This window comes from Lissotriton vulgaris, chromosome 12 (assembly GCF_964263255.1).
Source record: "Lissotriton vulgaris chromosome 12, aLisVul1.2, whole genome shotgun sequence".
NCBI lineage: Eukaryota > Metazoa > Chordata > Amphibia > Caudata > Salamandridae > Lissotriton > Lissotriton vulgaris.
Window position 1 is genome coordinate 140,131,989 of NC_141700.1, and position 13,385 is coordinate 140,145,373.

A 13,385-nucleotide genomic window follows, 5' to 3' on the forward strand; every position below is an offset into this window, starting at 1 on the left:
TAACATAAATCTAAGACAATTATAAATCTCTTCCAATTCTTCTACTACTCATTCATACACTACTGTTCTCACCCACCCTTCATATTTCCCTCTGTAATCTTCAGGAATTCTTTCAGCAGTTGACAACACCTTTTCACTTTAAAGATATCTTGGGCCACACGCACAGGCAATAGCTTCGGTCCAGTATAGATAAAATTGTTGCACAAATTCAGATTTCTTTTGATTGGGCTTGAATTAGTATCTAGTTTTAATTAAAAATGGAATGTGGCTGTATTCCGAGCCATACGGCTTATCTAGAAAAGATTATGATTCAAACCAATGCCACCAGTGACCCACACTCTATCAGCCAAAACATATTCAAGCAATGGCAATATGACTGAACTTCTATTCGTCTACATTCCTAGACACACGTAAAGAGTCTGTCAAATAACTACTTTCTTTACTCTCATATTCAATAGTTCTTCAAACTTCCATTCTCTTCTTATATCAAATGTATTCTTTTCTAGCTTGCTGATCTGAGCCTCTAATCTGTTCTTTTTGTCTGGTGTTTGAAAGCTTTTATGGACTGTGATAGTCTCATTGATCTGCCCTTTTTCACCTCTATGTCCATTTTAGCTGACATAAACATCTTACATCCTACTGGTTAAGGTCCCTTAATCCATGTTCCACTTTGCACTTCTTTTGCACTGATTTCTCTGAAACACTGGAAACCACAAACACCACCTGTCTGTTAAGCTCTTACTCTTTCCCAGTTTTGGATCTTTAAAAACTACCTCTTTGCTCACATCCCTCATCTCGCCAAAACCTAATAATCAATTCCTACCCTCCTTGCGACCACTTGCACTTCAAGTCTTTTGAATGTAGTACTCAAACAAATGTAGATACCGAAAGATCACCTATAAATTAAGCTCTCACCTTTTTCTTCTTCGTGATTATTAAAAAACACTTTTTACCTAGCAAATTTCACCCAGTATTTTGCTTAAATGTTTTTGCACAGAAATGCAATTCTGTATTCTTTTCTGCTCTCTTTTGTACAAACAACCTTGCTCTGTCAAGGGATTTTGCTAGTGAGCTCAACAAAAAAGATAACTGAATTGTGAAAAACATTTCATTCATCCCAGAAATCTCCCCTGCCTTGCTTAACTGGCCACCAACACACCAAGTGCTATCCTTACAATAACAGCAACAAGACTTATTATTAAAAAACGTGGTTTAATTGATAGAAATCAACAATACTCATCTCTTGCCGTGGATGAACAAGAACAAACCAGCAGTTTGATATAGTACTTCCACAGAGTACATCAAACGCAATCACTCTTGCTTCATTCCAGATCAGTAACGGAGTTCAAGTCTCCACGGCATGGCAGCACTGTGATGTTGAAACAGGAAGGTGAGTACCGGTAGGGGGGAAGGGGGAAATCATGGGGTCCTTTTATAGTATGAGCAAACAATCTTTCTGTGGTATAATAAACGTTAACAAAAGGGCATCCAAATTAATGGTATATTCCAGTGTTCAACAAAAAAGAATAAATGAAGGGGTCGAGTTTCAAAAGGCACAATCATCGGGAACACTGCGTAGCAGCGTGAACTGGGTTAAATGTTCAAATGAAATGTCTCTTGCTGGAAATGTAAACTTTGAGTCTGTCACTTTGAAGTCTTGACATACCACTTCCCAGCACTGAGGGATCCAAAGTTTTGCTGTACAGAAATTGACATGGTGCTACTTTCCGAATCAACAACATGGCCACAATTTCATTTTCCATGCTCCACTTGCATTCCATCATCCTTGGTCTCCGGGGGGAGTTAGCCTGCCTCTGGAAGGATGCTTCATCATAACCCCCATATTCATCCAGAGATTAATAGTTTGATTTCTATCCCAGCTTCTCTCTTCTATTCAAACCTCATCTAGTTTGGTGCAAGAGCCACCTACTGAAGCTTCCAGAGGCGCATCGCAGAGCTAGGTAACTTGAGTAAGTGAACTGCACTGTAGTGCTGCAAGTATGGGTGAACAACGAACAATATAACCAAGATTCATAGGCAGCAATCGGCAAAAGAACGGAAATCCTCAAGTAACAAAAAAGGACATGTGACATGTGAGATGAATGCAACATCACGCAGTAGTACTACCAAAGTGCAACAAAATCAATCATTGTTTCTTGGCTCTCCTGGCTCTTTCAGAGGTCAAAATACAGCATATTCCTTCATTTAAATATCGTGAATGGAATAAAAAAGCAGCATTTATTACGACAACCCTATTTTTAGAACTTCCTGTTTAAAATGTACTTCGTGGTCCCAATTTTGTCAATCAGAGCAGAAAGCTGGTAAAGAACCTACTACATTTCAATGTAGAAGGTTAAGGGACGCACTGCAGTAGGGTATGGGCAGGATAACGACAACTGATTTGATATCATTCAACAAGATTAAAAGTTTCAATCGTTCTCCTGCTTTATCAGAAGCAACATTCATTAAATCCTAAAGGATCTTGGTCCAACTTTCTGAAGAAAGAAGCTAACTTTCTTCTGTTTTAATATGATTATAACGTGGCCTTCGAAGCTTTGCTCTAGAAACCACTTGGCTCACCAGATATATTACTGGTAGTTTTTAGTAACTATTTGAAATGCATTATAAACTTGCTCTACAAAACGAGCATCCTAGCAACTGAGCTTTCCACAATAGTTTTTAATAAACACCATAGGATGCAATACATTTTGATTTTTTGGCTTTGACATTTTGCATGAGGGTCTGAAAAGAATAACTGGTATGCAATCTATGGCACAGCTATCCCAGAAGTTGTCTAGCCTTTGCTTTTTGACATGTTGGCGGAATCGACGAAAATGTGCGTAGGGAGGCAATTTATGTAGCATGGGACTTCCTAAAGAACACCATAAAAGGTCCAGCATTTTTAAAAGGTCTTTCTTCACACAGGACATCATTAAAAAAAAGAACTTTGGCCATTCTTAGCAGAAATACCCCCAATCATGAATCACAACATTAATGAATCGGTTTTATCTTGAGGAATGCCTTTTCTCCCTAAACACACCTAAGGCTTCCAATCACTGGAAGTATCTTACTGTGACGATGCTTTGAAGTTAGACTTTCTAGTGTCTGACCTTTAGTTAAATATGCCACGCACAGTTGGGTCATGATACGGGTTACTGCAGAGCACTCCTATGCACTCTTGTTCCTCGTAGCTACAGAGTTCACAGCCTTACAGAAAGGATATTCAACAACTGCAAGTTGCTTCAAAGCTCGAAGAAAAACAAATTCTTGCCTAAAGGAGACAGTAATTAAATGCAAGCTGGCAAAATCAAGGAGAAGAGACCAGTTGCAACACGGCCAAGGAACAGCAACTGAGAATCTTTTCCAAAATATTGGGTTTTGAGGAGTTGAATAATTAATCAATATCCCTGAGCATTTTTTGTAGACCACATGTCATGCGGTTCCCCTATGTGACATGGATCAAACACACATACGGCAAACATACAATAAACAAAGAAAGTGCCCGAGGCGTAGAAAAGCCCCAACTCCATCATATGTAATGCAAGCCAAGAACACAAGGGGCTAATTAGTTAATCTTTTAGCTCTTCGGGGGAGAAACATACAATCCAAATTTAAAAGTGTCCCAGATAAGGTTCTATATTTAATGTACTTCGACAGCAGTGGCTTTTGAAGGGTTGCTCAAGTTGCCCTTATTTCACAACCATTGTTGAGGTCCTGAAAACGATTCTGTTCCCCTGAAGGCAGATGGAACAAGCAACCATAGATTGCCTGGTACATCCAGTGCCTGCCCATTGCTGGTATCATGCCCCAGATTGAAAATCTGAAGGGATTGGACAGGTGTACATGGAATAAGGTCCCAATAATAGACCAGCTCCTTGTTTAAAGTAAAAACAAAATACGGGTCACCAGCTACTGGGAGTGAAGCACTTGGTTAAAGGTTCTATTCCTGCTTTGGTGACAGTCGAGCTTCAGCTCAGTCTTCCGATGGCACTTGGAGAGCAGAGTACACCATTACCTGGTTATCGTCCTTCCGTTTACCTACAGAAGACAAAACCAACAAGAAAAGGCAAATTATATTCTGTAAATATTTTGGGTGATGTAATCACTAAAATGCAAAGTTGAAGCACACCACTGGAAAGTCTGCTAAGAGGAATGCATACTGGTGAAAACTTGGTAACTAGAAGTTCCATGATCTGAACGATTTTTGCTCTATACTCTCCTGTTCAAATTACTTTTTTTAATACGTTTTTTCCCCAGAACTAAATGTATCATTCATTAGACAACTCTTTAAAGAACAAAAACATCTACAATAATCCACTTCAGAACTTCAAAATATTTAGAGATGTCTAGGCAAGAGAACATAGGTGGATAGAAAACAAACTGACAGATTTTCATCTGGAATATGGCCTAGTACCAAATCTAAACATTTGGGTAAAGTAAGCACTCAGACTGACTTTGTATCCTGTTTCCGTCTAATGCCCCAATGTTTCTCGTAGCCACACATAGTTCCTCAATTCTTCAGACAAAGAATGAAAGCAAAGTATGCTAGAATATGCTCACAGTGACCAACTGCATAAAGTAAAACATAAAGATAAGTAGAACGCTAGTAAAAAGCCTCGCCCAAATGCAATTGATTGAGCCACATTCCAATCCTTTGCTCTGACCGCATTATGACCCTGCATATAGAGACCAGCCACATTTAAATCAAACCTGGCCCTGTCCAATAGAACAGTCCAGCCCAAACTGCCAAATCCCTTCTAAATGGGAACACGAACAACCTCAGACTAGTTTTAGCCTAGCCAGTGAGGTAGCAAGTTGCTTGTGAAAAAGCAAGCATTAAGTGACGTATATTTGGAATCTAGAACAATTACTCAAGAAATCCTGTATTATAGACTTATAGCTTGCCGTAGCTGGCTATACCGGCTATTAGAACATTGGAATGTTGGGAGCTCCATTGAAAACACTGGAGTGCTCCGAGCTTATAATGGCTGGTATAAGCCTGGAGCTCCAACATTCCAATGTTTCTTTGTTCACAGCTCTGGTTGTGAACAAAGGCTTCAGGGAGCCTGAGGGGATTCTAATCCCCTCACGCCCCCATAAGGCGTTGTTTTTTTTGTTAGAACATTCTGCCCTCTAGTGGCAGAATGTTCTAATAGCCTTATAGCCCTTCGTAGCAGGGCTATACCGGCTATTAAAGTCCCTCTCCCTTGTTAAAGGCCCTCGCCTATGGCTCGGGCCTTAAACGCTGGAGAGGGCCTTTAATAGCCGGTATAGCCCTCTATGGCGGGCTATAAGACTATATTAAAGGCCAGCTGCTGTGTTAAAGGCCCGAGCCGAAGGCGAGGGATTTTAACAAGGCAGCGGGACTTTAAAAGCCGGTATAGCCCTGCTACGAAGGGCTATAAAGCTATTAGAACATTCTGCCACTAGAGGGCAGAATGTTCTAACAAATAAAACAAAGCCTTCAGGGAGCGCGAGGGGATTGAAATCCCCTCAGGCTCCCTGAAGCCTTTGTTCACAGCCAGAGCTGTGAACAAAGAAACATTGGAATGTTGGAGCTCCGGGCTTATACCAGCCATTATAAGCCCGGAGCACTCCATTGTTTTCAATGGAGCTTCCAACGTTCCAATGTTCTAATAATGCATAATGCCCTCCTCTGCAGAACACACTACCGCTATTGTGAAATACTGCACGTCACTCCTATACCAGCAGAGAGACAATACCAGGAAAGCAAAAATAAATAACCTACAAGTTGTCAAACAGGATGACACCCTCGCTCCATGGTTTCATGAGCAATATATTCCCAGTCTTGGGTTCTGAAGAACAAACTAATAGATTCTGAGCAAAAAGTGCACAAACCGATCTTAGGGCAATAGTTTGGAAGTGAAAAGGTTAGGACTGGAAACAATATGTCTAGCATGACGTGGAGCGAGGTAGTCAACCAAACATCAAATTCTCCAAGAGGATATATGCAAGAAGAAACAGAAAACTATTATTTGATCCTTTCTCAAGATTTGGAAAGAGGACAAGCTATTGAACTGGAACACTTCTATAGTACAGTAGCTTCTTAAATTGGTAAATTAAAAATAACCTCTCTTCTGAAGAACGAAAAAGATCTCCCAACGACCCTAAAGATTTTTTGTCAAAGTAAATTCCTTAGATTCATAACCTTTAGAAATCGGAACTGCTGTGGGGCATTTTTATGTATTTTATTTTGTGATCATCCTGACAGTGTAGGGTTTTCCAAAGGTTATACATCTAAGTAATGTTATTTTCCTAATAACTTACACAATTACGATAATCCTCTCATAAATAACAACATTCCGTTTAGCAAACCTGACAGCCTAATATTTAAATCAGACCCTATTTCACCTGTAATTAACTCTTCAGTCAGCTTCATCCTAAAAGCCCCTGGCACAGACATATGTAACCCAAGTCTGCAACTTCATAAATTCAAACAAACCCTCCCATCAATTCTACATCCAACATCTCCTTGCCATCTTTGATACAAATGCTCAAGATAAAAAGTGGATTTTAGAATAGTGGATGTTGAATTTGGGCCCCAAGGACACTGATTTTTTCTGGCTCTACAATTTACTTCACGGTTAGCTCATACTCTGCAGGCTAATGCTCCTCCAACTCAAAACATCTCAGTAACACTAGGCATTCCTGAAAGCTCTCTCCCTCATACATTTCCCAGGTCGACCTCCACTCGCACACTGACATATCAAGAAGGTTAACTCCTCTTATACCAGATACCTCCTAAAAAAATCCTAATATGCGCTTCCTCGTTGATAACTATGGCTACGTGGCAACATCCCAAGAGCTCTTCAAGAGCTTCACTGAGTAGCTGTGGTCTGTTACACCACCTTTCAGGCACCCCACATGGCTCACATAACCATCTACAACAGTGGTTTAAAGGCCACACTCACAAACCAAACCCTTTGAACCATATACAGCTTAAGCGTTCTATCCTTCACAAGTGCAGCAACATATGAAAACATGCACCACTATTGTCATTATGCATGACACCAAACATCTTTCCATACAGGGCACAATACAATGCCACACCCATGCAACCAAGCACAGCCCATGGAGCAGTGTGCAACCTATCCATAAAAGTGTGTTGGCACCTCAACAGGGGTATGGAACACTCATTAAACGTAACTACAGTAAAATACACTGCAGAGAGACCAACTCGCAGGCAGCGTCGGATTGGTAACGTGGGCAATCGGGCAATGCCCGACCGACCGGTGTCCGAGCCCCAACTGTGGGATGCTTTTTTGAGCAGCATGGGGGCTGATTTGGGCGGGTTCTGCATTGATCGATGCCGCCAGCGGCCCAGTGGGTGCCAGAGTGGCCTTTTTGGAGGTAGATGGGCGTCCATTACCTCCCTTTTATCAACGGCAGAGGCGTCACTCCCTTTCTCTGGCTGGGCCGGCCCATTAATATATGCATATTGAGCGGGGGCAGGGGGCCTGAGCAAAAGCGGTCTCACTTGTTTTCAGATGTGTCACCAGTGTAAACTAATCCATACAATTTTTTAAACGCCCCCTTCCCACCCCCACCTTTTTTATAAACGTTTGCCGAAGCAGTGTTTTGCAGAAAGGCAATATACAAATGTGGGCCACTTTTTTTTTTTAGCGTGCCCAGGCCGATTTTTCTCGCAGGATACCCTCAACAGTTACAGACCCATTCCGTGCTGCTTCGTGAGGCAGATTGTTGATTGCCAGGCACCCAATAAAGGAACACTCTCCGCCCTCGACTTTCACCTTTTTCTCGTCTTACTAATGACCCACCTGCAGGTAGTGTTTGTTACCAACCACTTCGAGGTTCTTGTGTACTTTTCGATTTAATGTGTTTTATCTAGTTGTGAGGTATTTGCTGTGCGAGTGGTGCCTGTATGTCTGGCCTGACTGGGAGATGGGGTGTGCTGTTCTATGTTCTGGAGCGCAAGTTTTCGAATTAGAATCAGAAAGGGAGCTGGTTAGGGGAATGGCTGGCGTGGCATAAACATTAATGCTTCTGTTGAGGTTGTATATGGAACTTAAAGCCTGTAAGGAAACTTGTGCATAGTTACAATACATTCTGAATGGACCCTTCTTACATGTGAACCGAGAATAGTGCCACACTTCAGCACAACATTTCTTATCGAGACTGTCAGCAAATACGGAAAATCTAGGTTCAAGGATCACTGCATCCCTAAATCGGATTGCCTATTTCAGTCTTTAATAAAGCATGTTAAACGCGTGGTTTATTATATATTAGCCAACAGGTAAACAGTGAAAGATGAGGGGTCATCCACCCGATTGATCACAGGGGTGGGGTTGCTCGCTGGCTGACACCAACACCCCAATTTCCCCCAGTGCATACCGGTAAATGTCGTCACAGGTCGTTTTTACTCGCAGAAATTAAATTCACTGTTTGCCGAAATTATGAAAAGATGATCATTTTGTCGCCGTGCACGCTTTCTCGTTAACACACTCAAATAAGATACATTGAACTGGATTCAAGTGTGCTTTAATGCCCGATCACTGAACTCGATTCCAGTGTGCTCCAACCCCTGCTGCCTCAACGCTTTCTTCACTTTGTGTCAACCTTTAAATCACACAGCATGTCACACACGTGTCCCTGACGTACTCTTTGTAAACACATTAAGTAGTGGAGACGGTTTGCCTAGCTGGCACTCGAGTAAGAAATAATTCGCTCTCTGCACTGACCCGGATCACTTGCACTCTGCTGCCCGTCGTAATGTGATGGCAGAGTCGCCCAGGAGAGGCAAAAATAGGAAAAAAGTAGTATTATACTGCCACCTTGTGGCACACGCGCCGCAGTGAGAGCAGGATGTACGCTTCACGAAACACCTGTTGCTCCTATGTGCCTACGCAGCCCTCTTAGGTTTTCAGAAACAACGGGTCCCCGTCATAGAGCAAGCCAGGGCCTTATACAAGTTAGGGAAGCGAGTAGTTCGATTGATCACTGCGGAATCATCTACAATTATGAGGAAACGCATCTGTACGTGTATGTCTGAGCCCCTCCTTGTTGTCAGATTGATTGTCCAGCGCATCTTTTGCCACACGGTACGCAGCGACCCGAGTAATCTGATTAGAAGCCCATAAAAGGGATTTTATCGCCGGGTAACGAGGAGAGCGAGGCCTGGGTCAGGTGCAGGCTCGTGGATTACGGCTGGAAGTTGGAACCCGTAAGCGCTCGTGAGGAAAGTAAACAGGAGAGGAAGAAAATAAGTGCACCAAAGTGAATTGCACATACACCACAGTATCGGAAACAGGCACAAAGAGGGTAAAACACTAAGGAGAGAAGCCGAAGCTTGGGACGGGGAAGAGGAAGCCATACAAAAGAAAGGAAGGCGCCCACGAAAGGAGAACGGCGAGGACAATGGATGGGGAGCACACACAGACAAAAGGGATGGAAGGGCCTGGGAGCACCAATGGAAGGGAATTGAATAGACAGCCACCGGTCAGCGATGGTGGATAAAGATTACAAGGCTTCATAGTTTGTGGAGACCCACCGGTGGAAGATGCCGTGGTATTTCCGAGAACCATCGAACCAGGGTTGGAAGCTACAGGTGAGGGAGCGGGGCAAAGGACATTGAAAATAGACTACAGCCATGGACTGGCAACGGTGGTCAGCCTGTCGGCTACAGAGGAAGGAGTCAGTGTTGGGGGTCGGATCAAACTGAACAAGCCGGGTAAGGATCAGTGAGTGTGGCAAGTACAGATAGCCACGCGGCAGGCAGACTTCCACAAGTGTGGGGAGGGGGCAGACATCCAAGAGAGTGGTGAGGCACAGATCCAAGTGACTGGGACAGAGCAATGAGCTTCAGCAGTACCTCTGTATGCCGATAGGTGTTGCTCAAACGCCATTCGCCTCAGGATATGGCGTGCAGAGCCTTTATAGGGATCACTCAAGCAGGCTCATATCAGTTTCTTTCTTTCCGCGTTACCAGGTGCAGATCCAGCTCTCGCTCTAAGAGAGACACTTTACCGCGGGCCAGATCCAAGGTTTATTCCTGGTCTTGCTGCAAGAGTCGTCAAAGCTGCTTGCCAGGCTGGTCCTAATCATGATTCAAATTGGTCAGTTCAGAGCCGCACTACACCACCTACTGGAGCACAGAGGTACTGCTGATAAGTTTCCAGATCCAGTCTGCAGCCTGTGGAATATGCAAAAGATTGATTCTGCGGCTAGAAATTCTCATTAGAAAGCGGGTGGCGCAGACAGCTATTCGGGGTTGGCGAAGAAAGCCATAGTTAGGGGAGGCACACACAGCTACAAATATGAGTGGCCCATAAAGCTACGAATGCGGGAGGATATAGACAGTCACCAATGTGCAGGGGTAGACTGCTACAAATGACGGGGCACTGAAAGGCAAGAGTCAGATTAACAAAAAAAGAAGAAAATAACAGAACAGTGGGAAAGTGATGAACAGAACACACATCTACAAACGGTGACCAGAGATCATGCCCAGAACAGGTAAATGAGCGCCATCAAGGACATGTAAAGGGCTACAAAAAGACAATGTCACAAAGAGGAACTATGAGAGTAATGGTGGCAACAGCACCACACCATGATTGATGATCAAAACAACACAGCGATTCCCAAAAGATACAACCACATTAGAGGGATAATCATATCCTGAAAGGTAGAAAGGTAGGCGACGTGGAAAAGGTATGAAAAAAACAACGAAGCATGAAGGAATTGGGGGTGGGGGAGGGGGGGGGGGAGGGGTTGGGGAGGGAAATATACAAACACAAACGAGCAGTGGCTTAGCCAATCAGTCGTGTCTTTCGGCTTTGCCAAAGCTTTTAGCCAATGCTTATTGCTTGTGCCAAACAATATTGGTAAAAAGAGAAAAATAGAGTACAATGAGGTATACCGGTCCTTTCGTCACTAAGGCAGCCCCTTGCATGATAAACTATATACACATATGCCTTACCGTCTCATGACGAGACGGTTATTGTTATTTTTATCTGGTGCACCAATATGATAAGACCCCCATCTTCCATTGATTAAAACAAGAAAAACAGGAGCACAATTGTCCAGTTAAGGAAAGGAGCATTCTTGCAGCTGGGAGGCCCTCCTAAAAACAAACGAACCAAAAAGAATTGGAACGGGATGGAAGGGGGCAATGGATGAGTAGAAAATGGGCCCGTTTTAAAAGGTGGTGCCACTTATGCGTGTAAGGGAGGGGCAGGGATCTGCTGAAGAGCCTGGAAACAGACTTCATAAAAATAAAAAAAATAAGAGCAGGATGGAAGATGGGGAAGCAATGCATGAGTTGAGAGAGCAGCAGGGCAAGCACCTGGGGCGGAAATGTGAAGGGCAAAACAGCACCAAATGGAGATGGAAACTGCACATAAACTTAAGCACTCCCATGAAGTGCTGGAGGCAAAAAGAAACAAATACTTTCTTAAAGTTAAGCAGTGGAAGGAAAGTATCAGAAATCACAAAATGGTAAACATGGTATCAAAGGCGGGTCAAAGAAAGATCAGGGAGAAAAGCAGTCCCAGATGAAGCACAGAAATGAGGTAGACAAGAAAACTAGGAGCAAAACAGCTAGGAATGAGGCAGTGCCATAAATGGAGTGCCACGAGTGTGTGGACAAAGAACGATGCATGACGCGGCCAGGAGTCCTGCAGGAGGTGGGGGAGGAGGTATTATGTAAAAGTGGTAGAGTGACGTGAGCACAGAGCTAAAAGTTAAAGAGAGAAGAGGGTGGGCAGTCGGTAGAAGCTGTGGTTGAGGGGAAGCAGCGAGTAGTGAGCAAGAGTAAGGCCAGACAGGCTCTAACAGACAACTAGGGATGGGGTGTGGCAGACATCCAGGGTTGCAAGGAGAAAGCAGAGAGAGCCATGAAAGAAATTAGAATACACAAGAGAGAAGTGTAGCGAGCCATAAAAAACAGAACCTGCTCATAGCCAAGAAAATCATGAGTGCCATGGAAGGAAAACAGAATCACAAAGGGGTGTGAATACAAAAAAAGACAGAGAATCCCCCCCCCCCCCCCCCCAAAAAATAACAAAACATGCTGAGAATGCCACGAAAGGGGAGCTAAGCACAATTAGAGCAATAAGTAGGTGCAAGAGCAGACAAATGGAGACACACTGGGGGATAAACCAAGTCCATATAAGCAGGAGAGTCAGAGCCAATAAAGAGGACTGATAGATGCAAGGAGATCGGGGGCGAGGGGGTTGTCACAGTTGTAAAAAATATAAAAGTGGGGTGTTGATGCAGGCAGAAACACAAGAGGTCAGATTGGGCAAGACAGATAGGGCAAGAAAAGAAGGTGGGTCAGAAAGGGCAAGGGAGTGGCAGAGCCAGAATAGAGGTGTGGTAGAGAGTAGGAATGGAAGGCTCAGAAAATGCGGGGGGGGGGGGGGCGTTGTATGCAGACAGAGCACCAAGATGGGATATAAAGGGAACCACAAAGAAGGACTGAGTCACAAGCAAATGTTTAAAAAAAAGACATAACTCAAGAAGGGGTTAGATGGGCATGAGAGTTATTAAAGGGGGTGGAGGGCGAGCTTAAAAAGAGAAAGCAGTAAAAGAGGTCCATGGAGGCTAAAATCTGCGTAGAGAAGAACATAGAACCACTACCAAAGGGCAGGCGAGAGAAAGAAAGACTGGAGAGTACAGAGAAAGAAAGACAATCAATTTTTAAGGTAAAATACTTATTTTTATTTACATTACAACCTTAAAAATGTGCATTATGACAAACACAGAAATATTTGCTTTAGGACAAAAGAAAAGGTACCATCTATCAGGACATCAAATGAAAGAAGAATTTTCACAAATTTTACATCGCTCCTTCAATCACGCATACCTTGAAGATAAGAAAGCCATTGCTATAGGATCCTAAGAAATGGTGACGTTTAACACAATATCCTCTGGTGAGGAAATCTAGGGCTCTATGTACCCTTCCAATCAAAATAATGTTTTGATTCTGCATTTAGAACATTTAGGAATAAAGCTGATCTTACATGCAAGGCATTTCTGAATGTTGAGCCGAGAGCCCCCGGACGTGACAAACGCCCAGAAGCCCATTGCTACGGTGAGGATATAAATGGGAATAAGGCTGGCCTCGTACCAAGGGTTCAGGAACGTCTGAAACAGAAAAGAAAAACAACATAAAATAAGATGATATTTGCGAATGCTTCAAATAGTTACAATTTTAACCCGTGCCATCAGTCACTGCAATCCCTATTTCAACTTTTATAAATCAGACAACCTCTTTTAATGACAAAATGAGGGTGTGGAGGGGTAGAGAGAAAGAATATATTACGTGTGTATACACACACACACACAAACACAGATGCATACACCAACAAGAGAAGAGGGAAAAAAGAAAAGAACCGAATGAAAGCAAA

The 13,385-nt window shown here is 43.2% G+C and overlaps 1 protein-coding gene across 1 annotated transcript in view; it reads right to left on the minus strand.

The window, feature by feature from the left end:
- Positions 1–1,195: 1,195 nt before the first annotated feature.
- APH1A (aph-1A gamma-secretase subunit) overlaps positions 1,196–13,385 on the minus strand; it is a 103,634-nt gene continuing 91,444 nt past the window's right edge. The window contains exons 6-7 of the mRNA XM_086947606.1: positions 12,999–13,122; positions 1,196–4,038 (exon numbers count right to left, since the gene is read on the minus strand). Coding sequence (XP_086803732.1) covers positions 3,974–4,038; positions 12,999–13,122 — 189 coding nt within the window. The 3' untranslated portion in view covers positions 1,196–3,973. The remainder of the gene's footprint in view (positions 4,039–12,998; positions 13,123–13,385) is intronic.